Source organism: Wickerhamomyces ciferrii, contig 00127 (assembly GCF_000313485.1).
Source record: "Wickerhamomyces ciferrii WGS project CAIF00000000 data, strain NRRL Y-1031 F-60-10, contig 00127, whole genome shotgun sequence".
NCBI classification, from domain to species: domain Eukaryota; kingdom Fungi; phylum Ascomycota; class Saccharomycetes; order Phaffomycetales; family Wickerhamomycetaceae; genus Hansenula; species Hansenula ciferrii.
In genome coordinates this window covers 57,116-84,814 of record NW_011887613.1, presented here as the reverse complement: position 1 = coordinate 84,814, position 27,699 = coordinate 57,116, and the positions used below count along the sequence as shown (strand labels likewise).

The 27,699-nt window shown below is 31.0% G+C and overlaps 9 protein-coding genes across 9 annotated transcripts; 3 read left to right on the top strand and 6 right to left on the bottom strand.

Moving 5' to 3' along the window:
• Positions 1 to 6,710: 6,710 nt before the first annotated feature.
• CDC7 (serine/threonine protein kinase CDC7) lies at positions 6,711 to 8,489 on the bottom strand (the record flags this gene model as incomplete). The annotated part of the gene is made up of 1 exon (XM_011275418.1): positions 6,711 to 8,489. The coding sequence occupies one exon, from the start codon at positions 8,487 to 8,489 to the stop codon at positions 6,711 to 6,713; it is 1,779 nt and encodes a 592-aa protein (XP_011273720.1).
• Positions 8,490 to 8,901: 412 nt separating this feature from the next.
• ERP3 (Erp3p) lies at positions 8,902 to 9,525 on the top strand (the record flags this gene model as incomplete). The annotated part of the gene is made up of 1 exon (XM_011275417.1): positions 8,902 to 9,525. The coding sequence occupies one exon, from the start codon at positions 8,902 to 8,904 to the stop codon at positions 9,523 to 9,525; it is 624 nt and encodes a 207-aa protein (XP_011273719.1).
• Positions 9,526 to 11,028: 1,503 nt separating this feature from the next.
• DAL1 (allantoinase) lies at positions 11,029 to 12,897 on the bottom strand (the record flags this gene model as incomplete). The annotated part of the gene is made up of 1 exon (XM_011275416.1): positions 11,029 to 12,897. The coding sequence occupies one exon, from the start codon at positions 12,895 to 12,897 to the stop codon at positions 11,029 to 11,031; it is 1,869 nt and encodes a 622-aa protein (XP_011273718.1).
• An 897-nt stretch (positions 12,898 to 13,794) lies between these two features.
• Positions 13,795 to 16,464, bottom strand: KAP104 (Kap104p; the record flags this gene model as incomplete). Its single annotated transcript, XM_011275415.1, has 1 exon — positions 13,795 to 16,464. The coding sequence occupies one exon, from the start codon at positions 16,462 to 16,464 to the stop codon at positions 13,795 to 13,797; it is 2,670 nt and encodes an 889-aa protein (XP_011273717.1).
• Positions 16,465 to 17,531: 1,067 nt separating this feature from the next.
• On the bottom strand, positions 17,532 to 19,157 carry BN7_4012 (protein phosphatase regulator BUD14; the record flags this gene model as incomplete). Its single annotated transcript, XM_011275414.1, has 1 exon — positions 17,532 to 19,157. The coding sequence occupies one exon, from the start codon at positions 19,155 to 19,157 to the stop codon at positions 17,532 to 17,534; it is 1,626 nt and encodes a 541-aa protein (XP_011273716.1).
• Positions 19,158 to 20,219: 1,062 nt separating this feature from the next.
• Positions 20,220 to 21,026, bottom strand: BN7_4011 (Mpv17/PMP22 family protein; the record flags this gene model as incomplete). Its single annotated transcript, XM_011275413.1, has 1 exon — positions 20,220 to 21,026. One exon carries the CDS (start codon positions 21,024 to 21,026, stop codon positions 20,220 to 20,222), a length of 807 nt encoding a protein of 268 aa, XP_011273715.1.
• A 1,493-nt stretch (positions 21,027 to 22,519) lies between these two features.
• On the top strand, positions 22,520 to 23,479 carry NOP1 (rRNA methyltransferase NOP1; the record flags this gene model as incomplete). The annotated part of the gene is made up of 1 exon (XM_011275412.1): positions 22,520 to 23,479. One exon carries the CDS (start codon positions 22,520 to 22,522, stop codon positions 23,477 to 23,479), a length of 960 nt encoding a protein of 319 aa, XP_011273714.1.
• A 647-nt stretch (positions 23,480 to 24,126) lies between these two features.
• SLX5 (SUMO-targeted ubiquitin ligase complex subunit SLX5) lies at positions 24,127 to 25,452 on the top strand (the record flags this gene model as incomplete). Its single annotated transcript, XM_011275411.1, has 1 exon — positions 24,127 to 25,452. One exon carries the CDS (start codon positions 24,127 to 24,129, stop codon positions 25,450 to 25,452), a length of 1,326 nt encoding a protein of 441 aa, XP_011273713.1.
• A 220-nt stretch (positions 25,453 to 25,672) lies between these two features.
• Positions 25,673 to 26,758, bottom strand: BN7_4008 (uncharacterized protein; the record flags this gene model as incomplete). The annotated part of the gene is made up of 1 exon (XM_011275410.1): positions 25,673 to 26,758. The coding sequence occupies one exon, from the start codon at positions 26,756 to 26,758 to the stop codon at positions 25,673 to 25,675; it is 1,086 nt and encodes a 361-aa protein (XP_011273712.1).
• Between the last annotated feature and the right edge of the window lie 941 nt (positions 26,759 to 27,699).

Here is a 27,699-nt window from a genome sequence, read left to right as displayed (position 1 = left end):
CAACTGAGAGCTCAAATCGATGATGCGTGATATAACTATTCCTAAATGTTTGTTTGATGTGGTTTCCAGAAAAAAACCTTTTGTGTTAGCAGCTTTGGAACTTGCTAATGAGATTAGTCCAGCTGACTCCAGGGCTAAATAGAACCGTTAAACTATCATTATATATATTATCAAGAAATATTGGCGGTGGTACATGATTCTCAATTATTGATATTATTGTAATCCAAAGCTGATTTTAGTATAATACTATAAAGGACTTTAATAATATGCATTAATCTTTTTAGATGGAACACATAGCCATACTTGCACACTAGGTATCAATTGTACAAAATGATTCAACAGAACAAATAAAACACACACGTATAAAAATCTGGCTTGGTTTTTCAGTGATTGAAATGGACTCAATATATGATCTAACAAACTTCATTTAGAAGATGGTAAAATGATAAGCAACGAATATGTAGTGTTTGAGTATTTAAACTGAGCAGCTGAAACTATAATGGAGATTGAGGATTTAAACCAAATTTGAATAGTCGTTTTCTCATTTTATTCACATATATGAAGTTCATTCGACCACGGTGTGTACATATTTTTCAACTTTTCATGAACAATAATCCATTTCCAAAACGCTTGTTAGCAACGCGAAGCATGTCACCCACTCGTATATAAACATATAATGATCTATTGATTTGCTGTATTTGAACCATATTTGAACCATAAGTGTAATACCTTTGTACTATTTGTAATGCTAGACAATCTCGACAAAAAGTCAATCTGTTAAATATTCAAGTGTTTAGTTATGACCTCACAATCACACATAGAACAATGACTGTTTGTCCTACCAAAGAAAACTTGATCTCCATAAATTATCAACGTAAACTCTCAAGTCTGTAATCAAATATTGAATACCTGTTCAATTCAATTAATATGAACTCAAGGTTTAAAGGTATCAAGTAGCTTATTCAGGATTAAATTTGAGAAATTTGAACAAGTTGCTGTATCTCTTTATAATTAGTGACTGCCTCTAGCTGGATTAGGTGTGTGGTAATGCCTGTAATGAATTATTCATGGGAGAGTTTGATTTATCCTAAATTATTCTATTCACAATAATAATGGTAAGATTTGGGCTGGAGCTGGAATTTGGACGTCTAAGGAACGATAAATCCTTTTATGAGGCCTTAGATTGAAAAAAAACAAAAAAACAGTAACAACTGGTGACATGTTCCTTTGAGTGTCTTAATAGAATTCACATTCCGTTCTTTTGGTAACTTGGATAGTATTTTAACAAGCAAAAAGTATCATACATCATTAAAAATTTCATTCTTAATTTGATGCTTTCGAGTTTCTAGTATAGTTTGAATCCCTATTTTATTCATCCAAGGGTATAAACAGACCATATTATAAAACAAATTAAGAAAGTATGCAGTTAAAAGTTCAAACTTGTAGTGTTTCAGTTTCCAAAAAGCAAATCCACTATATTCGTGTTTTTCGAATTTGAAATACTCGAGCTAAAAATACTTCATTTGGTAATCTGGATTCTGCACCATTTGAAAGTTTATTCCAGTTGTAAATTGTAATAAGATTTTGCCTGCATACACTTCATCCCTCACAAATCTCAAGTCTCTTTTCATGTTGATCAAATACCAATATACATTATAATGTATTATATATTCAGTGTTCACGCATGAAAAGTTCTGGTGGAGTACTAGTACCAGACCCCAGCGTACTAGATATAATAATTATAATATTCCTTAACAAGGCTAAAGCAAATATATAAAACCATGGTGTAGAGTATAGACAGTAGCAGTACTGTTGGTAATTTTAGACTTGAGCACAAATTCCTTCTCTTTCAGTCTCTTAAGCTATGGTCCTTTCAAATTATAATATAATAACTTCTGATCAGCCTATTATGAAAAATGTAAAACGTACATAAATAGTACTTGTGCTCACTTTACCAGCTTTATCCTTGTGTGTTCAATTCTTGCTAAGTTTTCTGAGTCCATAATACATATGCTAATAGGTAGATTATCAACATGAGCTAAAGTAACCGTGTGAAATATTGATATGACCTATCAGCTTGACATTTATATTGATTCCAGGCCCCGAAGTATCTAATATAATACTAGAAGAGTAATAGTATAGCTTTAAAGCTTACTTCAAAAACATCAACATAGCTGGAAATACCATAGTGAATCAAAAGTTCGATGTGCCATCTTGTGTGAGTATTACTCATGAGTCATGGATGTATTGCAGACATCTAGTACAGTGCCTTTAATGATGCCTAATAATTGATATTTCATCATTTTAACTCATGTTGTTTGTGTAAGCCATTCATGTTCCCAATTCCCAATCATAATTGACAAATGCTTCAAAGCTTTAAGCCTAGGGTTGTTCAATTCTGCAAACACAAAAAAAATTAGCCAGTTTGCGTTTACAACAACACACTTAATCTAGGGCAGTTAAAACCAGCAGGAGTATTAAATATCATCTAGAATGTATAACTAAAATAATAACAGAATAACAAAATAACATTTTAGACCATTTCGCCTACCAGTTAGAATGTACCTCGGTGAGCAGGGTGTACCAGCTTCTATTTGCTTTACCCAGTCCCAGCTCAAACAGACTAAGTCTTGTATGCAGTCATGGACACCAAATTATGTAGTTTCCCAACTAGAATGTAGTTTCCTTAATGTTTCGAATCATGAGCCTAGTTAATTGTACAGGGAACTATACGTCGTTGATGTCCGACATTTTTCCAGGCGCTGGATCTTAGACAGCATAACTATGGTACCAAATATGAGTCTTCACGTAAATTGGGTCCATCAAATTCAGGTTCAGTGAATCTTTCTCTGGATGGGCATTGGGTAGTAATTTAAACCCGGTTTCGAAAATTTAGCGACCAGCATTTGATGATTGTTTACTTATTGTCGCATAGCATGCATCGTAAAAAAGGATAAAAGATATTCCAAACAAGTAAAGTGTTCATGAACTCTGGAGTCTGGAGCAATTCGATGACTTGAATGATCCATCATATTATTTGGGGCTCGGACAATAAGGGCACCAAAAGCTGTTGAAAATTGGACACATTCAACAATGTACCACGTACTTGAAAAAAATTGACTATGATTTGGACTCATTATGTAACTTTGTGATCCCAGGTTCTCAACTCTAGGATATGAATAATTTGTTCTTCAATCACAGATTCCTCAAAAAGATAGAACGACTATCAAATATGAGTACACACGCCATCCAAATATCCTAGTCTTATCCATACCACCCATCAAATATCAAATGCTTTGCAGAATTATACCTATGAGAGATAACTTGAGACCTAGCTTTGGAAACCGAAATCAACTTGATGTATTCATATGCTTTGACCTTATAAACTTTTAAGTTTTCAACCGTTGAGAACAAGCATGTACACAGATGGCAAAAACCAACCCACAAAGTAATCAATAACATCCACAGAAAAAAAATCCCACAAAGAGAGTACCAAACTTCAATAACCTTACCACAACGAATGAACCAGCTGCTGTGACTTCTGTCCAATTTTGACACAATCAAACCTCCAGTGTTCTACTGATCTGTATAGTTCTTCGCGTCCATAAGTTTGCGAACCTGCTCGCGGCCTAGAATATTGGTTCATGCACTCTCAGATGTACCTTTAGGTAAGCAAGGTACATGATACCGTAGACTTATATTAACAAAATATATACCAAACTTATGCTTTTTTTCTGGAAAAATATGTGATTAACTGTTTAGCCTCTCGGTTATAGCCATATTATTACAATAGTATCTTATATTCAATTAGAAGAACGCAAGAGCTGCTCTTAATGTAACGAGTAAAGGAACTATACTTTGGTATATAGAATCAATGCGAATCGATGAAGATATCTCCATCTTCCTGATCATGACGTTTGAGCTGCCATTTATCCACCAATATGGTCTGAAGACGAATATGAATCTATAAATAATTAGTAGGTGTAGTATAAGAGACGACGACAATGTCTGTCTGTATATTTTGAGCTCATATATACATGCTCTATTGAAAGTCGAGTACGACTGCAGAAGATTTAACTTTTTTGTTAAATGAACTCTAATCCTATTTTTTGAACGATTGCTTATATATATATATTATAAATCTAAAGCCAATATGACGCTTTGATATATTAATGCAATCTACTAACAGCAATGGAACCATGATTTCTAAAATTTCTAGGTTTATGGTTAAAATCGATTGTGAAGTTTGGTATAACTATATCAATTTTGAAACCAAATCTCAACCAATGTGCTCATTTATTGGAGCTTTGACACTAAAAAAAAAATATCTTATCCAAAACTATCATTCGATATTTGAATATATCATATTGAAACGATTTGTTATCATCAAAACCTCATTGATTTGATAATCCTTGTAGTTATTTAAAATATATAGTAGTCTTGCAAATAGATAATATTTCATTTTTTAATAATCAAATGTGTTCCTTGCATCAGCTGAATTCATGATGTGCCATTTGATCCTATCAATAAAGTGGTCTGTTAGATTTTCATTGTTAAATGCCCTTATATTCGCATTTTCGATCTTTATATTGAATGATAATACTTTAACTGTCAGGATGAAGACGTGGATTATTTCAACAGCCTGTGGTAATATTTTGAAGAGAGGTTATTAAAAAAACTGATCAAAATGTTAAACATAGTCAATGATGAAAGGCTCAATAATAAGTCAAGTTTTGTAATTCAAATACCTAAAGATCATAAAAATTCACAAGCACAGACGATTCATATGACAGCTTCCGTCCAATTAATGTATACCAGCTTGTATTTCAATGCCAAAGATAACCCATAGAATTAACGCTTGATATATCATTATTATATGCAAATAGCAGCTATAGCAGCCTTTTGAAGGTATAATGTGATCTGGAAAAAGAGAAATTCATTTGCAAAATATCAGCACCTTTTGAAAAAAATAAATCTTTCTATCCTAAAAGCTGAATATGAACCCAGGCCCTGAAATCTGTAATTAGTAATGTTTGGGAAAGAATTAAAACTCATATCTGAAGTAAGTCATGTTTCAAAGACCTATGAATTAAAAATACCATAAACAATAAAGGTAAAAAGTAATTAGGAATGGGCGAGGGTTAGCCACGTATTGGCTAAAGTTTAACAGCTCACAAAATTGGTTTTCAAGATTAGCATAAAGTAGGCTGAACAATTTGACTTAGGTACAAAACTTCAAAAATTAGCGGTACCAATTCCAAACTCTAAATTGCACATCTATAACCTCAGTATCCTTGAAAACAGCTCTTTGTAAGTCCAATGACTACCCAAATTTCAAATGATACTGATTCCCAAGCCTTCACGACAATGCACTGTTAGACCTGAACGAAACATTAAAACTGCAAGCCTAAAACCAGGTACGACATGTCTTTTCAAATTGTAAGCGATTCCACACTTTCTCTAGATTTCAACGGAATTCATGGTAAATAACAGTGATTGGCAACTACTGGATAAAGTTCAAGCAAAACATTCACCAGGTAAAAACAAACAACCAAAAGTATTTAAGTGAAGATTTATTCGTACAATAATGTGTCTCACAATTTTCACTAAACAAACCTCACTTTCTCGAGCAGTAGTTAGTTGAATTTTTGAATTTTAATATCCTGAATACCAATGAATTTTCTCTGAATCTGAAAAATGGACTTTGTTATGGTAAGACCTAACAGACCTGCATAGCATCAGAGCATAACAGGTATAATTAAGGTGGATTGTCTTACTCACGAACATAATGGCAACAATTCCAGCTCAGAACACAATATTCAACACATTGTACATATATATGTTTTTAGAGCTTACAAAATGCACAATGTTTGAGCCTCTTGAGGGTCTAGTCTAGTTCATAGGAACACTTGATTTGATTTATGAAATGTAACCTTTTTTTTCCTCAGCTTGACTAAACGAAGGAAATGAATTAGCTCGTCAATAATATAAAGTCCATAGCCAATAGAAGTTCCAGGTGAAATTTAAGTGAATTATGCACAATCAATTGTCAATAACATCAACCTAAACAACCTTTTTGTTTTTTTAAATTATAACCAAGTCTTCATCTCATCCCGATCAGGCGATAGCGTGATAATTTGGCGCATTGTAAGCTTCAGTCTTTGTAGATGAAAATAACACACCCAGAATAGATAGCAGCCCAAAAGTTACAACATAATTTGCAGATTTAAGTACGTACCATGACTTATTATCGACACCAACCAAGCTGGAACACCGAGCATAATAACCTTAAATCCCAATTGACACTCATTGATAAAGCCAAAGTCAACCCTGGAATAATAATCAGCTCAAAATAGCGACATTTCAAGAATAACAGAATAGAAGCCCAAGGTGAAGCGACATATGAGCTCACTAAGTAATAAATAACTGATTTATCCATCAAGATCCAGGATTGAATATACCTAATTAGAAAGTCGCGTTGATGTTTCTTTTCCGGTTGGTACAACATCACTGAAATCACAAATCTATAGTAATACCTTTGTTTAACGTTATAACGTCTTGGAAATATTAACATAAGAGGAGATTAGATATATATTAAGATTTGTACTTCAATATTTAAAGATTGAGTTATGACTTCATACGTCTTTTTTTCGAAAATGCCAGTAATTGTGTAATTTGCAATGCTATATAATATATGATCTGGTTGATCATCACAAGATTAAAACCTCATCGTCATCATCTTCACCAGTCAAAGATTTGAAAAATGGTAAGCTTAAGATAGTTTTAGCTGTACTTCTTTTCCAAGAATCTAGTTCAAAACAATGTTTGATAACCTCAATTGCATCCTGGTGTTGCTTCTTGAATTTTATATCCCTTTCTGTATCTTCTTCATTATAGACAATATGTCCATCTTCATCAAATATTCTTAAAGTATCATACCCAACACTATCAATAGGTAGTGTTTCCATTTCGTGTTCCATCATGAGACACCAATGTATCAATTCCTCGATACTCAGGGACGATCCAAAATTAAGGAAACTTGAATCCAATCCTAGACCATGAATATGAGCACATTCTTGCATTTTTCTTAAACCAAAGATGGTTGTTAGTTCAACCAACGCATCTATATCATCAGGAGAATTGAAAAAGGGAAACCTTCTAGTGAGTAGGGTTAATAATATTACACCTGCAGACCAGATATCAATCTTTCTGCTTTGGTTTGGGCATTTAAACAAAACTTCAGGAGCTCTAAACCCCCTGGTACCAGCTCTATTAGCTCTTCTACCTGGTCTTGGATCATCCTTTGGATACCCTTTAACAACATCAACATTAGCATACCGTTCACGATTAACACATGGACAATAATTTACAGCATTTGTGTCATGTGTGGTAGGCGGGAACTCTTGCTCGGCTAAACCAAAATCAACAAGAACACCTCTTTTCTTGAAAGGATCATAAAGGAAATTTGTTGGTTTAATATCTCTATGGATGATCTTTTTATCATGAACAAAATTTAAGGCTTCAAACATTTCAAACATATAAACTTTGATACCTTCAAGAGGTAAATCTCTGAAAAATTCTCTAAAATCTGAGTGTGCATAATATGGTAATACTGCAATAATTTGATCTTGAAATCTCAACGCCTCTAGAAGTGGTGCTATTCTTGATGAACCTGATAATATGTATAACAAGTTCAACTCATTGAAAATTCTTTGTGGTGAAGATGTGACATAAATTCTTTTCAATGCAACATATACAGTGGAGGGTTTTTTATGAGTTTTTCTCTTCTTAATATCAGGAGAGCTCCATATTGAATCACCCATGAGATATCTTGTCTTACCAGTAATATCCTCTGCTTTATAAACAGTTGAAAAAGTACCTTCACCAATCTTATCGATAAGTCTATATTTTTTATCCAAGTTCTCAAAGGTTTCAATAACTTTTTCCATTTCTTCCAATATTTCTAAGGGTACATCATCATCTGATGGAGGCCTTGTAAGTTCTGCATGTGGTAATTTGTTTGATTTTACTGGCTGTTTAGACTTCAAATCTTGTTTAGTAGATACATCACTGATTGATTGATCTTGAGAATGATCTTGCTTTAAAATTGAGCTGTTGTTGGCGCTAGTTGAATTATCTTGAGAAGGTACATCTGCTTTTTGTTTCTTCAAGAATGGCGAGTTCATTTTGAGTTCTTTGACAGGTTTAGCTGCTGGATCATTATCTATGAAAGGGTCATCGGATTTTCTGATGCTGGTCTTTGGAGTTCTCTCTCTCCGGCTCAAAGAGGCGAATGTTTTGGAGTTTATGGTGCTTTTGGAGGGTGATTCTTTTGATCCTGATTTTATCCTTTGAACAAATGGGTCATCTAAGTCGATTTTTTTTTCAGCTACCGGGTTTGAAGCTTTTGATTCATCCTCTTTGTCAAGACGATACACTTGGAAAGAATCTTTCTTTGGCGATACGCCATCAACCTTGCTTTGCCACATATGTACAATAAATGAGTCTGGTAATCTGAAGTATATCCTTCTCCCTTCTTCCTTTAGCCGCTGTGTTAGTTTTGATGTGAAAATATTTTGAGATCTGGATCGATTTCTAGTGTTTGATGATCTTTGTTTATATCAAATTTTCTAGTAATTTTAAATCAAAATAGACGCGCGTGAAGATTTGTGACGCCAAACCGGGTTCGCGAATTTCCGACTTTGTTGATGGCTTTGTGAAGTAAATAAAGAACAGCACAAAGCTTTCATAGATCAGATCAGATCAGATCAGCATTTTAAAAGTCAACGAGAACCCCAACAGATTTCAATTCAGTTACACCTTAGTGATATTTTTGATATACGTCAAAATAGTCATTGGTCAAAGTTTTCAGCTCAATCTCATATACAAAACATTCCACAAATGCTGTTCACCAGACTTACATTGTTCTGTGCATTCCTTGCAATTGTTAATTGTTCAGCTTTGACATTCGTGCTTAGAGCGGAAGAACATTCATGCTTCTATATTTTTACAGACAAGCCTAAAACAAATGTTGGTTATTATTTTGCAGTTCAATCAGGTGGTTCATTTGATATAGATTACACAATTAAAGCGCCAGATGGTAAAGTTATAGTAAATGAAGAAAAACAAAGACAAGGTGATTGGGTTTTCAACGCTGAAGTTCCAGGTGAATATGAATTCTGTTTCTCTAATGGTATGTCAACATTTGCTGAAAAAGTTGTTGATTTTGAAATAAATCTGGAAAATGATTTCAAAGCTTCCTTACCAAAGTCAGGTAAACAACCTATAGCTGTTGAAGGTATTGATAACACAATTGAGAATTTAGATAATAAGATCAACGGTTTGTTGAAATCACTACAATATTACAAAACAAGAAATAATAGAAACCAATCTACTGTCAAATCAACAGAAAGTAGAATTTTATGGTTTTCAATTTATGAAGTTGCTCTTATTGTTGGTATGGCCATATTACAAGTTGTTGTGGTCCAACTATCATTCAAAGATTCAAGAAAGCAAGCTGTATGATTCAACTTTATTTATATATATATGATATGTAAACATATGTTCCCACAGATATGTCATTACAATGCAGGTACCGTAGTGTCAATTAAAATTTAATTTAACTAACATGAATAGTTCTGGTCCAAGATTAATCATATTTGATTTCAGTAACATCTTAGTGTCTGAAATTTGAGCTTCAAAGACATATATACGTTCTCAATATTGGTACTTCGTTCAAAATCATGTTCATGTGGGACTCTGATTATGCTGAACTGTATCAGATTTAAGATAATTTTAGAAGAAGAACATCATGAAGTGATTGCTTTCTTTAATAAATAAAGCATCATAAACTTGCTGTCTGATGTATGGGATTATAGATGGTAGTTTAGCCTATTGTAATGATGATAGATATGATTAGATTATATATAATATATTAAAACCTAATTATATTATATCGGAATAATCATCCCAAAAAGGATAAGCGAGAGAAATCAGCTAGTGATCAAGATTCATCAATATCCCGATAATGTAAATCTAATTAAGCTGTTTGTCACAAATAGGATCTTAATTCAAAGTATATATGTAGTCTGTAGATGGTTATGCAGTCCCATAGTATGATCATTGATCAGTAATATCACTTTAAAAAAAATGATTTAATGCGGAAGCACGAGGAGTTGTTCAATGTTCGATCATTAGTTATAGATTAATAAAAGCTGTACGCCGAATATCGTGGACTCAGTCTGACATATTTCATAAGCTTAAATAGGTGTTACTTGTGTTACTGTATGGACCTTGCTGATCTGTAATAGTTACTACTTGACGAAGAATATTCATGTCTTAGACACAAACAGCAGAATCTTGCAGAGACACTTCTGTAAAACATTCTACCCTGATGAGACTAATAGTAGTCTAAGTTTATAGTTAATACTGCAGTTAGCCTGTATGTGTAGGTCAGTTACCTATAGCTGTAATGAGCTTGAGCCAGCTCGAGATATCATTGAATTTAAAATTTAAAATTTAAAGCAATGAGTTTAACAATTATACATGTGAAGCTCACGAGCTTTGATCTTATATATAAGGTCACTTTTCGCTAAGGTTGTTACAATACAAGTGGGCCTCTCATTAATCGTTATACTCTAGTCTGACGTTAGACAATGTAGTCTCAGCTTTTTGATTTACTAATTCAATGATTCAAGTCTTCAAAATTCAAACTTTATAAGTGACTTCGTAAAGATCATAACTACTTGTTGGGTTCAAATGGAATAACGTGGACTTCAAATTCAATTGCTCCATTCTTGAAATCCACAGTCTTATCGATTATTGAGCACATTCAGAGTTTGCTACGATAAGATACAATATCAAGTGACTACTGTTTGCTAATTTTGAAAACTTTATGTCTATTTGTGCTATGTGTGTGTTAGCTAAAGAAGTAGCTTATATGAAGTTGATAAATAAAATAATAATGGTATGAATATGATAAATTGTAATGCAAACTAATTAGAAGTATCTTTCTCATTATTTTGGATACTAATGATGACCCCTTTTCTCTAGTATTGTTTTACCAAATGGGATCTCAGAATGTCCCTTATCAACCGCAAATATTGAATTACCTCTCAATACAGTTTCCATAACTCTACCTTGTAAAGTTGATCCATTATAAGCGGTTAGTTTATTCTTGAAGTGAGTTTTAGCATTTTCAATAGTTTGTTGAGTGAAAGGATCAAATATAACTAAATCAGCATCATTACCAACTTTAATTGAACCCTTTCTATGTGATAATCCAACTTGTTTTGCTGTATTTTTTGAAGTCCATTTAACAATATCAACTAGACTAACTGGTGGTGATAGTTTTAAACCTTCAGTATATAAAACTGGTAAACCTAATCCAACAGATGTTATACCACCCCAAGCTGAGAAAAAATCACCTTGAGCTAAATTTTTCAATTCTGGCGTACATGGTGAATGATCAGAAACCACAGTTGTTATAATATCATTTCTTAAAGCATCCCAAAGTTTTAATCTATTTTCATTTGTACGAATTGGTGGACAACATTTGAAGAAAGTTGAACAATTTGGTATATTTTCAGCAAATAAAGATAAATAATGGAAACAAGTTTCTGCAGATATTTTCAATCCACGGTTTTGAGCTTCTAAAAGTATTGGAACAGCATCTTGAGTTGCTAAATGAACAATATGTAATGGAACAGATGGTGTTTTTTCAGCACATGAAATAATAGTTTTAATAGCTTCAACTTCAAAAATATCAGGTCTTGAAGCTAAAAATGATGCATAAGAAGTTGGGTCAACATTTGTTAATTCATCATGAGATTCTGAAGCTTTCAATAATGGTGATTGAACTTTATTATCATGATGGACAACATTTGATGGTATCCCAGTGGTTGGTTCAGCGGCTATTAAAGCTTTTGAAGATGCCAATGATTCAATTTGTTCATCTGTCAAGTTTTTATGAATGAATTCTAGATCATCTTGATGAGTTGGTAATAGATTACTTTTATGTTGAAGATTTTTTTTAATATTATCTAAAGGTTGATTATGATGAGTATGACCATTACAATTTGTATGATTATGACCATCACCATTTGAATGACCATTACCATTCATATGACCATTACCATTTGAAAGTCCATTTCCGTTCATATGACCATTACCATTTGTATGAGATTTTAAATATGAATGACCATTCCCATTACCATTCATACTTTGTTGACTGAATCCAATATTTAAATCTTCAATTTCATCAATATGTTCAATAGTTTGAAGACCATGACCATTTTCACGAGGTTGCATTTCAGCATGGAACATGATTAAAGTATCATAACCTTCAACTAATTTCAATGCTTTATTAACATAATTTTCATTAATTGCAGGAAATTCATCAACACCTGAATCAATTAAAAATCCTTTGAAACCTCTAACACCAGCATTAATTAATGGAACCAAATCATTCAAATTACTTGGAATTAAACCACCCCAAAATCCAGTATCAACCCAAAGTTGACCTTTAGCAGCTTCTAATTTTATATTAAAATTTTCAATAGTTGTAGTAGGTGGAATGGCATTTAATGGCATATCTATAACCGTAGTAACACCACCAGCGGCAGCGGCTTTAGTACCAGTTTCAAAACCTTCCCATTCAGTTCTTCCTGGTTCATTTAAATGAACATGAGCATCAACAAGACCAGGCATGATGAAATATGGGGAAACATTTCTATAATTTGTTGGTTTAACATCATAAATTTTCAATATTGGATCATTAATTGATACAATTTTATTGAAAATTTCTAAAATTTTACCAGATTCTATTGAAAAAATTATTGTAGCTTCAATAACTTGATCATCAATAATAACATTTGTTGATGAAAGAGCTCTTGACATGTTTGTATATAGTATGAGCTTTAAGTTTTTGATTTATGTATGGTTGACTAAGTTGTATATGCAAGGAATATTCTTCAGCTTCTTAATCACTCCAGATTTTTGCAGCTTAGATTCTATGTTTGTTGTATGAAATGAAAATGTGTCAAATGTAGGTGTAAAAATGAATAAAATGCAACCAAAATTTCAAGTTCTAAACAGTTAGTTGTGTTTTTCTAGTTAAATTTTGATGATTTTAACACTTTTTTGAACTTTTTCCGGCCTTATCAGTAAAATTTAGATCAGCTTTGGACTTTACCGATGTTATCTAAAAAGAAATGAATGTAATATAAAAGCTTGAACTTTACCAAGTTTAAAATAAACCACTTGTAAAAATCACCGCTGTCTATTTCTATATTCTATAACTCAAGAACTGATTTCTTCAACAGGTCAGTATGGGAAAAGTTTAAAAGAAAGAAGAATAAAAGATTCATGAACTTTTATTCAATCCACAGATCTGTTGCAGTAACCATGAAGACTCACCAATATGAATAGTTATTAATAACGAGCATTAACAGACCTTAACCAATACAGTGCCGGTGTGCCACTGCCTATTAAAAAGCGGCACATTATCCCACATATTAAAATATCATCAAAATCCCAATCACTATTTAATCACTAATAATATTGAGCTCAAAAGGATTTCGCCGGTCAGAATTTCAGATAAGATTCGAAATAATTTTTTTCAGATTTCATCAAAGCCGAATTTTGCACCGCGGTAATCGGCGATAGCCCAAAATAGCAGAGTCTCGAAATTTAAGATATATTTCCGATCGGTTTAACCTACTATAGAAGGTCTAAATTTAACTTCCATTCTCAACTATATACTCTATACACGGTTTTATTAATTCTTTGGTATGATCATATACCATATCTTGATCTTAATTCTTCTGGATTATCTATAGTTTGTAAGAAATTACTCCAATTATCTCCCAACATTTCTTTATAACCAATTAATAATTTTTGGAAAATTTCAGCTAATTTTTGTCCTGGACTTAAATACATTGTAATTGAATTAACAAATGCAATTAATGATTCATTATTGAAACCTGTTGGATTTGCTGATATTATATTACAAATACCTTGGAATGCTGTTTCTTTTTCTTCATTTTCTTCTAAATATAACATATGTTTTGACCATTCTAATAAAAATTCTTGAATATGTGTACTGAAAAATTCTGGTGAATTAATACCGATTCTTCCAATTGTAATAGCTGAATTTTCTAAAACTGTTGCTGCTGTGGTAGAATTTGAATTTAATAAATCAATTAATGTACCAACTAATTTTTCCAAATATTTATTTAAATTAATTCTTAATGAAATTTCACCTAATGCCCAAGTTGCATTATTAACAACTGCATAAGAATCAAAATTTCTTGCTAAAATTTCTCTATCAATTGATAAGATAACTTGATCAAGGTATGATCCAAGAGTGTTTGGGATATAAATTGCAATATCACCTAATAATGCATAAGCAGATTGACGAACATCATCAGTTGGATCATTAAAACATTCTAATAATAATCTAATCAGATGTTCATCAATTAATTCACCACTATGTTCGGTTAAACCTTGACATAATCCATCAATTAAATCTAATGAAGTTACTATAAAATCCTTTTCTGGTGTATTTATAGTTGGATCTTGAATAACTTGTTTATCTAATGTAATACAATGTTCTAAAATTCTAATAGATCTTTGATAAACTTGAATTGCATATGGTGCAAATTTTTCACCTAATGAAGCTGCAACTGATGACATACATTCTAATAATGGCCATAATTCTTTATCTTCATCATTTAAAATTTCCCATTTTTTCAACAATGGTGGTAAAATTGCTTGAATTGATTCATCATCAATTTCAATTCTTTCAACAAATGTTTGAATTGCATCATATAAAACAACTAAATTTTTTCTTTGATATTTTTGGAAACATTGTTGGAAATTTTCAACTAAAGCTTGAGCAAATGGTTGAATTAATTCTGATTCAGAATTTTCAATAAATTGAGCTAATGAAGAACATGCAGATTCTTGAACCATTTTCTTTTTATCAAGAGTACATGATACTATAGATTGGAAAGTTGGAGCAAAATAATTTGAATATAATCCACCTTTATGAGCTTCAGAACAAATCCATGATGAATAACGACCAAGAGTCCAACATGTAATTTGTCTAACACTTGATTCGGTATCTTGTAATCTTTCAACTAAAAATGGAACTAATGCAGGTAATTGATTTGAAGCAAATTCAATACCACCTTCTGCAACTGCACCAAATGCTAAGATTGCAGCTTCTCTAACTGGCCATTCATTTGAACCAATATTTTCTCTTAAAATCGGTAAAACAATTTGTAAAACTTCAGCTGGAGAAACTGATGATAAAACATCTAATGTTGCAGCTGAACATTTTCTTAAGCTCCATTCAACACCATAATCACCTTCTTCATCATCATCATCTTCATCATCATCGTCATTATCATCATTGTCATTATTATTTGTATTTTTTGTAGTATGACTACTTTTAACTTTTGCATTTGTTGGTTTAATATCTTCATCTTTATCTTCAACATCATCATCATCTCTATTATCCATCAAGAAGATATCCATTTCTGAATAAACCATACTTTTCAATAAAACAGGTAAAATAGTTGATAAATAATTTTTAATTAATTCAGATGGGATATCAGAAGTTGCTAAACTTAATAAAAATTCACAAGCTTCTAATGCAACTTCATCTTCACTTGACGTTATTGAATGTAATGAATAATTGATACAACCATCTAAATGAGGTAATAATCTATCAGGTCTAACTTCCAAAACATTTGCAAAAGCAATACAAACATTACGACGAACACTTGGATCTTGATCAGTAGCTAAGGCAAATAATCTTGATAAAAATTCATCAATATGAATTAAGAAACTTTGAGTTTTAGTTAAAATAATTTGATTTAAACAATGTAAAGTATTAGCTCTAACTTTTGAAGATTCTGATGCAGTTAATTGAAGGAATTTTGGAACCATAAAATCTAAAGGTCTTTGACCATTATATTCAGTATCTAAAATATGAGATGAATCTTCACAAATTTTAGCTAAAGCACTTGTTGAAGCTTCTTGACTTGTTATATTACCAGTTTCACTTAATTCAATCAATTGTGGTAAGACTTGAGGCCATTTGGAAATACCTAAAGTTGAAAAAATAGATGTAATAACAGTACCAGTTATATTTCTAACAAATGCATCATCAACTAATAAACCTTTCAAAATATTTTCTAATAAATAATCATTATTCTTAACATTAAAATTCTTAATCATATCATTTTTCAAATTAACACCAGCACTTGCTCTAACTTCAGAAGGAGTTGAATTATCATGAACCAAGATATATAATAAATAATTATGGAAATCTTCTTGATGTTTAGCTTGATCTAAAGCTTCTGTAGCTTGTTGACGTTGTTGTGCATTTGGATACAAAGTACCTGCCAATATTTGTTTTAATTGTTCCACAGAGGTTGGATTTGGTTCCCAGGACATGATATTATAGCATTAATGTGTTGAAATGTGAATGCAATAAGGGCGGTTGTAAGTGGTAAATTTATAGGTTATCACCTCTTTGGTACAAATAACAATACAAATAAAATTTAAATATTTTTTTTTTTGGATCAAGAAGCCCATCGATCTCGAAAAATAAAAATAAAATTAAAATTAAAAAAAAAAAAAAAAAAAATAACAAGTGACAGATTACGTAAGTGAGAATGTGTTACCCGGTGTTGAAGAACTTGTGCTATTAGTGTGTATTTATACAATGGTTGATTAAGTTAGAAATAGAGAGATGGTAATCTTACTATAAACCATTAATGTGAAGCGCTCAACTTGAAGAATTCTAATAAAATAACTACGGTACCATTATTCAAAACAAAGAGATGAAGTTCAATTCGATTAGTTATATTATATACAATGACCATCTGAAATTGAATCCATTTCAATTTCTTATTCATGATTATTTGTAACATTATGCTAACTGTATCACCAAAAGAGTTGCCAGTCTAGATTCATGATCGTCAATAATTCATCATTTCAAAAACGAGATATGGAGAAACAACAAAAACTGCAAGTCCTTAATGTGTCATGAATGAAGTCACAAATATAGGTACCAGGAAGCCTGTATGCCCAATAAATCGTCTCTCCCGCCCCCATAACGGTTTATACCAAGGTTAAAATACATGATTAAAGAATTAAATTGAAAAAAAAAATTAAATTTTACGTGGGAATCAATCTCTCTTATACAAAAATTTACTTTTGTAACTCAGCGGCTATTTTAAACCTCTTTGTACTACAAATCAATAAATTTTGAATCTCTTTGTATGAAGATCTCATGAACTAATTGTTTAATATTGATAATAAATATTGATTAAATCTTATATATAAAGACTTGTTAAAATAATCTTTAAAATGCTAAAACGAATGCAATGTAGTTGGAATAAAACCAAAAAAAATCATTAAAAAAGAGAGTGAATAATTAAATTAACACCAGAAAATGGGAGATAATATGAGTGTAAATGTAAATGCAATTGTATCTATATGAATAAGAACTTGATTATTCAATTAAATTGTTCATTTAATAATCTTAATTTTTCAGCAAGTTCATCCATTTTGGTTAAAGAATCTTTAAAAATATCTTCAATTTCAGGATGTGTTGAAAATCTTTTATTTTTGGAACTGGTTTCATCACTTTGAAATGATAAATCCTTTTGAGTTGAATCATCATCATAATCAAAATCTTCATTTTCATAATTATCAATAGATGTATTTGAACTTGTTATATGTAATGAAGTATTTGAATTTACAAAAGTTGAATTTGTTATATTTGAAAGATTTTTTTTTTCTTCATCAAGACTTATTGGTGATGATAATTTATCATCATCATTATCATCAAAAGTTAAAGTAGTATCATTTTGAGATAAATTTCTTGGGTTAGATTGTAAATCTTCTGATGAAGTTAATTCATCATTCATTAAAACATCAAGCATCCTAATACTTTGAAACATATCAGTAGTACCTTTTGATTGTGGTATATTTCCTTTTTTTTCAAAATCTTCCAAGATTTGATTTCTTAAAGGTTTTTTAAAATTTTGTAAAGGTGGTGTATTACCTGGTGAATCAAATTCTGATGAACTTGGGGAATAAGTACCTATAGAACCTGATGTATTATTATTAACTGAAAAAAAAGCAGTTGGTGCAACTAATGGACTATCATCAAAATCACTTCCACTTAATGGTCTTTGTTGTTGTTGTTTTATTGGTTTAGGTTTTTTATTTATTGTTAATGGAGTTATTGGGAAATTATCACTAACTGAAGCAAATTCATCTCTTTCAGTTGATGGTGTATCTAAATAATTTTTTGAATTTTCATTAAGGTCATTTGTATTTTTTTTATTATTTATAAAATCATAGTCATCATCATAATCATCATAATTACTTTCTTGTTCTTCTTCATAAAGATCTTCATAATCTTCTTCTCTTTCATTATCAGTTTCTTCATTCTTATTATAATTCTCATCAGTTATTAATACATCTTCACTAAATGAAACTGATTTTGATACATTTAAAGAATTATTCTTATTAAAATTTAAACTTGATGAAGAAAATTCTAATGAAGATTTTGAATTTTTTTCTAAATTTTCATTTTTCCAACAATTTAATCTTGCTAATCTTTCATGATAAGTTTCAAGACATTCAGCAGGTGCAAATCCAATTTTACCATCAAATTCCTTTTTAACTAACCACCAATAACTATCTTGATCATTTAATAATATCACAGCATCATCAGGATCTAATTCACAATGAGATGGATCATCACCAGAAAATTCATATAATGCATATAATTTACCAGGATCTAAATCTTTTGGTGGTGGTAATGGAGAATCTATCACGTAATCATTAAAATCATCTTCTTCATCTTCTTCATCTATAATAGCTTTTGTTTTAATTCTTAATGGTTGTTCTTGTTCTTGTTCTTCATCATCTTCTTCATATTCATCTTGAATATCTTTTAATTTTTGATCAAATTTTTTATGAACTATAACACTACCATCACTACTTGCATTACTAGCATTACTTTGAGATCCATTTGAAACAATTCTTTTACGTTCTGTTAAATCATCATCATCACCCAGTAGTTTGGATCCCATGGATCGTAATAGATCCTTCAGTTTATCATCTGACATTATATGCGTATTGTAATATGTTCTATTGTTTTGTATGAAATTCCAAAAGTATAAGTTTTTTTTTGTCCACTATAGTTTTCAAATAAAAAAAAATATTGATCTAATCAACTTTTGATACCAAAATCAATGAAACTAGAATCTTTAAATATATGTAACAGCCCTTCCAAATAGTTGTTGTTTAATTAAAAAAACAATGTTTTTGTTTTCCAATTCAAAACACCAAATTTTTTTGTTGATGTTTGAAGTCTCAATTTATTTTGGATCTGATATTCCTGATTCCTTTCGTGTACCAACAAAAATTTGAAGTAATTTTTTCGCTTCCTGTAAGGGTGACGCGTTTTAAAATTGAAACGTAATTAAAATTAAGGACTTTGTTTTGGAAATGATAATAGACAGAGATGTTGAATATTGTGAGGCTGATTATATTCTGTTTATTTGGTATTTCTTTCAGTGTATTGTATCTTTTAGGTCGTAGTTTATGTGATGTTTCTAATGTTATTATTCCCTATGCTAAAAAAAGACTCGCGATATACTGAAACAATAAAGAAACTCACTACAGCCACCAAGAACAGTTCTAGATATACACAGTAGAATTAAGACCACTAGTTGTTCTTAATATAATCTAGAAGAATGAGTAAGACATATTGTTGACTGATTCTTAGGAAGTAGATTGGTTACTGAACGGTGAACCCTTGATTTGTTTGGTTCCTGAATTTTAGCGTGCCTTTAAAATCAGTTATGCGTCATTGGTTATTTGTACCTTACGTTAATTAAATATGTTGATCTCTTGGGAACAATTCAATGGAATCACCGTTGAATTGATATTCAAAGACAATGACCATAATTCATCTACAATAGATCAAATACTTCAAATGTGATCTTATCCAAAATCATTCAAAAGCACACACACATTCATAATACATTATACACAACAAACCACATAAATAACCCAATTATTTGCTTTATATCAAGAAAAACCAACTTCATCATTAATCGTTCTTGATTTTTATTAATCAATGTCTTATTCTTATTCAATTTATTTCCTTCATCAACCTTTGATTGCTATTCTTTTTCAGTTTTTAAATCTTCTAAAGCATCTGCAACTTCAGTATCTAATCTTCCATTTTCATCTTGTTTTAATTGATCTTCATCTTTTCTCAGTTCATCGTTCTTTTCATCTTTCTTTTCAACTTCTTTTTTAACTTCTTTTTCAATTTCTTCTCTTTTAGCATTATATTCTCTTGCCTTTTTAGCTTGAATTTTTAAAAATGTATTTTGTCCAGTTCCCAAGAAGAAAAATACTAAATTTGAAAACAAAGTCCATAAATTTGGATGTAAATAATTTTGTGAAATTGTTAAAACAATAGGAGTTGTAATCCATGAAGATTTCAAGACATTAAATAATGAATTTTGCATTGATAATTTAACTTGTTTAATACATCTTTTAAATTCATCAATTGTTAATGATTGAATTGAAGGTTTCATATTAATAATTGAAATAAATGCCACAATTAATGAACTTTGAAATGGAACAATAGTTATTAACATTGTTAAAATTTGTAAAATTTTATCACGTTTTGATAAAGGATTTTTAAATAATTTATTTAATAAAATAAACCCATAATGAGAAATTGGTGTATTAACACTAAATGCAAATAAAGCTAATAATGGAATTTTTAATGAAAATGGATGTTTAATTTTTTGATTCAATATTTTAGATACTTTAAAATCTTTTGAAATTGTTGTTGCAATTGTTTCATTTAATATAGCAAGAACACCTGCAGTAATTGATTTTGTTAATAATGGATATTTAGCAAGATATTCAAGATATTTAGCATTAAGTGATGTATTCTTAGATCTAGATGACATATTTGTATTGTAAATTATATTGATTGAAAAAATTTATTCTGAATTATCAGTTGATGGACTATCCACTGAAGATATATTGTTAAGTATATAGATAACGCGACTAATGACTAGCTTGACTATAATAGCATTAATCTGATTATGGATGATGAAAGAAACAATGATTCGATATCTTCTAACCAAATAAATGAAGAATAATCAACAACTGAAGTTAAATGGGTTAAATTTTAATGATTTTGTTGGGTTTATAAAGGTTTCTTGATGACCAGTTTTTCGGTTATATGCTCAACTGATAATGGAGGAGAAAACTAGAAAACTGATAAACTTTTGATTCGCGGGAGATTTATTGGGAACAACTGCTTAGGCAGCCTCGGTTTGTAGTTGGAGAAGGAATGTGGGTTTGAATAGTGGTTGGGATAGTAATATTTGTGCATATAAGTTGGTATGCTAGTAGAAATATACGAGTATAAAGAATCATTTCCCAGTTTTCTACGTTGATTAAATGTTTATATTGAACTAGATATGAATTTAATGGTATCTGATTATGTAACAGAGTAATTGAGATTTAATGATTTCTGTAATAAATGGTACAACATGAACATCAAATAAAATAAAAATAATATAGTCATTTTATACAAACTTTTCGTCATCTTTCTGTCTTCTTAGTTTTTTGATATCTAATGTCGTTGTTGAATAATTGACAATTCAGTGAAAAAAATCGGATACTTTTTGGGAGCATCATTCTCACATCTCGCTATATAAGAAATAATCACTATTAGCATTATTTTACGAAGTATCACTTTAACAGTAACTTTTTGAAATATAGTGCTTTAACTAACTTTACATAATAATTCATTATCTATTGACTGATACTAATCATACATACCCATCCATATTTTAGAAATTCAACATCACAAACAGGCACGAATATTCTAAATATCCCAAATGAAGGTTATTTAAATTTTTGATACTGACATTACATAATCATCACATAATCCGAGCTCATCGACCAGGGTAATTTTCGCGCTTTTAATATTTTTTTTTTAATTTTTTTCTTTCTTTACCTGAAAAAAAAATTTTTTGTTAGGATTTCTATTAGTTACATAGAGTTTTAGTTTTATACTTGTTGGTTTAAAAACTAAAAGATATTTGATAAAAGTTCAACTAATCAAAGTTCATCTTGATATTTTTTCCATTGATTGTTCATAGTTTTCATTACTTGTGGTTTTAAATTTCAATTATTAATTCAAATTTTAACTTTTATACAAGTTTTCATATATCAATCAAATTTAATTTTATAAAATCTTAAAAACAGAAAATTTTAGTTTGAATTATTCAATTTGAATTTCATTTTTTTAAGAATCATTATCAAAAGAAACATAACTATTCAATTTTATTTATTAAATTAGTTTGTTTCAATTTATCAAAAAGATTATAATATTAATTCTTTTTGACACATATCATATCATATATATATCACATTTTAATCAATTATAATGGCTTTTACTCCAGGTGGTAGAGGTGGCCGTGGTGGTCCAAGAGGTGGTTCCCGTGGTGGTTTCGGTGGTGGCCGTGGTGGTGCCAGAGGTGGTTTTGGTGGTGGCCGTGGTGGTGCTAGAGGTGGTTTCGGTGGTGGTCGTGGTGGTGCCAGAGGTGGTGGCCGTGGTGGTCCAAGAGGTGGTGCCAGAGGTGGCCGTGGTGGTGCCAGAGGTGGTGCTAAAGGTGGTGCCAAAGTTGTCATCGAACCACATCGTCATGCCGGTGTCTTCATTGCCAGAGGTAAAGAAGATTTATTAGTTACTAAAAACATTGCTCCAGGTGAATCAGTTTATGGTGAAAAAAGAGTGAGTGTTGAAGAACCAGCTAAAGAAGAAGGTGTTCCACCAACTAAAACTGAATATCGTGTTTGGAATCCTTTCAGATCAAAATTGGCTGCCGGTATTATGGGTGGTTTAGATGAATTATTCATTGCTCCAGGTAAAAAAGTTTTATATTTAGGTGCTGCTTCAGGTACTTCAGTTTCTCATGTTGCTGATTTAGTTGGTCCAGAAGGTTTAGTTTATGCTGTTGAATTCTCTCATAGACCAGGTAGAGAATTAATTGGTATGGCTAAAAAGAGACCAAATGTTATTCCAATTATTGAAGATGCTAGACATCCACAAAAATATAGAATGTTGATTGGTATGGTTGATGCTGTTTTCGCGGATGTTGCTCAACCTGATCAAGCTCGTATTATTGCCTTAAACTCACATTTATTCTTGAAAGATCAAGGTGGTGTTGTTATTTCAATCAAAGCTAACTGTATTGATTCAACTGTTGATGCTGAAACTGTTTTCGCTAGAGAAGTTCAAAAATTACGTGAAGAAAAAATTAAACCATTAGAACAATTGACTTTAGAACCTTATGAACGTGACCATTGTATTGTTATCGGTAGATACATGAGAAGTGGTTTATAAGTAAATTTATAAAAAAAATATACTTTAATATTGGGGGAAATTATCATCATATCTTAAACTTTAGGCTTTAAGATTTCATCATAATTAATTTTATTCTGTCATGTTTTTCTTTGTTCTTTTTTAATATTTTTCTTTTGGAAAGTTGAAATTTATTTCAATTTTCTAAAATAGTACATTAACATCTATATAGTTTGTTGATGTACAATTTTTTACCTTTGTACTATTAGTTATTTGAGAAAAAAAAAGTGATACAAAATACCATCATCACCATATCTTTCAATTATCCATCAAGTTCATCACTGAGAGATTTTAAGGAAATAAAAATCATGTTTTTGCATCTATATAAATTACATATATCTCTTTTTTATATATATATAAATATTTTGTTTGAATTATCGTAAGTTTTTGATTTATGAGAATATTATTCATGGTTATATATATGTCACCGAGGGCTGTCACTATTACGGTTGTTCCGCGATTTTTCTTGCTGATTCAATGTTTTGAAAAGAAACGCTTGCCACAACTTTTTAATTCTTAACACAAACTTCGATCTCAAAATATTTAAAGACAAGTGGTGCTTAAAGTTGGTTAGTGATATTGTTAAAAGGCTGCTGAATAGATATATCTGTTTTTTTAAACCATAAACCATGTCAAATCCGGAGGTGATAGACCTTATAGATAGCGATGGTGATGATACCATTGAAGTTATTTCAGAACATCATAATAATAATAACAGAGATAATTTACCTTTATCCCAACTTCATAGACCTCAACAAAGAAACGTGATACGGCTAGGTAGTACTGGAAATGCTGAAGATGATGATGATGGAGTAGAGATTGTGGAAGAAAGGATCGATTTGCAAGCTAGAAGAAGACAACAAGAAAGAGAAAGAGAAAGACAATCTACAACACCAGGTTATATGATACATGTTCCAGGTGGTCCAATACCCGCGTTCACAAATGAAGGTTCAGCTGAACCTGAAAGAAGGTCATTCCAAAATGCAAGAGGTCCAGAAACAGGATTACATTATAGACGACCAGCGTTCCCAGCTTCAAGTGATGATGCTATAAGAAATAGACAGCGTGAAGAACGTTTAATACATCAAGGAATATTAAGGAACCGAAATCCAATATTTAGAGATCCAAGACACTTGCCAGTACCGCATACACCGCCACTTCGCAATATTAGACAAAGAAATAATACATCACAAAGAGGACCAATACTGCGGAATGGCTCAAGAATAAATTTTCAATGGGGTAATCTTGGAAATTTATTATTTGGAGATGATGATGATGACTTTGATCCAACTTATCGACCTGGAATGATACCTCCACAATTCTTGGGATATCCCGCTGGATTCCAACAGTTTTTGGCAGGTGCTGGTGCTGGTTTTGGTGCTGGAGGTGATAATGGAGGTGTTGATCAACATATAATGAATTTAATTGAACAACGAGAAAATCAAGAAGCTGATAAAAAAAGATCTATTAATGAAAATGAAGCATCAAAATATCAAAGACTTTGTAATGAAAAGATTAAAACTATTAAAACACCATTTTCAAATAAATTAGATCCTGAAGAAGAATATGTTTGTTTATTATGTGGTGTTACATTAGGTGAAGGTATACCCAAAGATTTTAATGGAAATATTGAAAATATCAAATTACCTATATTACAAGAACAAAATGATGTTAATGCGCCATATCAAGCTGTTAATTTAGTAACGGATGCTGATCGTGATTTATCAAAAAGAATATTTATGTCAACTTGTGGTCATACATATTGTGGACGTTGTGTTAAAAATATAAGTACGGTTAAAGAAACATTAAAAGAATTGAAGAGAAATAAAATAATTTGGAAAAGAAATGATCAAAATATCAAAAATCCATTTCTTTATGCTCCAGGTAAATGTTGTGCACCTGATTGTGGTGTTGGACTTTGTGCTAGAAGGAGATTTACTGAAGTTTATATATAGGAACAATTTTGTATTTTGGTTTATGCATTTGTTATCATTTTATTTATTTTGTATACTGGGTGTGGATTTAAAGAGCATTATAATAATAATATATTGATCATTAGATGTCGTCAAATTATATTTACAGAAGTTTGTATAAGCGTAGTACAAATTACTTGGTTTTTACTCTTTTTCGTTTTTGAAAACTTTATATTCTCCTGTATATACATTTATATATCTTCTAATTAACCCTTTGAGTACCCATTACCAATAAACCAGAACTATTGTCATCATCAAATTCATATCCGTTTATATTATTATTCTTGTTATTTACATCAACTGTTGCAGTTGAAGTTTTTGGCGTTATTTGATCTTCTTGATCATTTAATTTAAATTGATTTTGTTTCTTATCATCATCAAGAAATTGAATTTGATAATCCTTCTTAAATTTAAACTCAATATTTGGACCATCATTACTATTATCATTATTATTTGTTTCATCATCTTCTTCATCTCTAATCATTTCCAGACTTGAAACTCTTGAAGTTAAGCTATTAACATCTTCCCAAGAATCATCATCATTCATAGCATTTAATTCATCATCACAATAACAACACTTGTTTAGATAATAATTCAAATCAACTTTTGAAGGTTTACCAACTAAACGATCCTCCAATGTATGTTCAATATTTATATGATTATAAAAAATCACTTTAATTTCATCAAAAAGATAAAATTTCCCCTTGCAATTTATAAAATTCAAATGTATAGTATAAGCATCATTACTTTGTCTAATGAAAACTCTATAACCACTTTTCAATCTTCTAATATTATAATTAACTAATATCACTTTGATAGGGGATTCTTCAGAATTACAAACAACAACTTGAATTTTACCTCTTTCATCAATCTTTATACCTGGGAAACCAGATTTTTTATTACCAACACGATCTTCATCACCAATCTTTATTGAACCAACATATGGAGATTCTGAACCATCTTCCCATGTATAGAAAACAGCATCGAAATCCTTCTTTATAGGTGTTCCCTGGGCACCCGCTGTAATCATGGATCCAAATTGCATTGGTTTTGATGGAGAACCTGAAGTTGTACCTCTCAATAGAGATTCTTGCATTGAACCTAATAATGAATTACAACTTCTACTTGGTTTCCGTATACAATGTGAAAATTTTGTTGATTTGACATCACATCTAAAACATTTCTTGGGTATTTCATGATCAGGCAAGATGTCATCAGTTGTTATATGAGATAATGAGGATTTTCTTCTTGGAGCATAGTCATAAGTTATATTTGTTGATACTGGCATTCTATAATTTATCTCCTTGATCTATATGTATAATGTATAATTCGACTCTGTCTTCTCTGTTATGATACTTCTATAACCAAATGATTGTTGATATTGTTGACAATATTGGAAATGTTCACGTATGTATTTGAAACGAGTAAATAAAATGATCTCTTCGAGTATATGATTGTTTGTTGACACTAAAACTTTGAATCTTTAACAATTAGGATAAGCAGCCTTTAATTTAACGCCTGAATCTGATTTATTTAAATATAATTTTTGAATTGTGATATCACCGTCATTCTTGCAACAATTAGCAACTAGTGCCAATTTCTGCTCTCCAGAAAAAGAAAAACGCACTCAATCCGATTCGAGAAATTTGGCGAATTTTTTAGAATTTTTGGTGTAAAAATGGAAAAAAGTGGTGTGTCTGTGTGCAAAATTGCACTTGAACAGTCTAAAAGTAGTACGAGTACGGATCATTTCGCGAAAAAGTTTTTGGTGAGGATCAATTTTGCAAGAGAAATCAAGAAATTTATCGCAACTTGCAAGTTACCAAAGTTAAAATCACACCAGAATCACCAAGTGCACCAAAATAGCCTCTTTTAAAGTTTTTTTCGTTGCTTTAAAGTTAAAGTTTAGAAGTTGTGGTTAGCAAATGACGTAGTATTTTATAGCATCTCGTGGCGAGCCTGAGCCCCTAGTTTTTATTTTCAAGTCCTCCTCAATTTTATATGGCCTCGTCTACTTAAATTCGCTCTAGTCGCTCTCACAGCGTCTCGCTCTCACAATTTCTCAGACTTTGGGAATCCTGGGTTTTCTGTCTCGAATTGGCCTTTTGGGATCCACATTTGGTGATAAATGATTGATAAGGACTTCAAACTTTTAACCCACAACAAACTATATAATCCAAGTGATCAGTAACACAGTATACATCAATGAAATTACTAGTGAGTTAATTA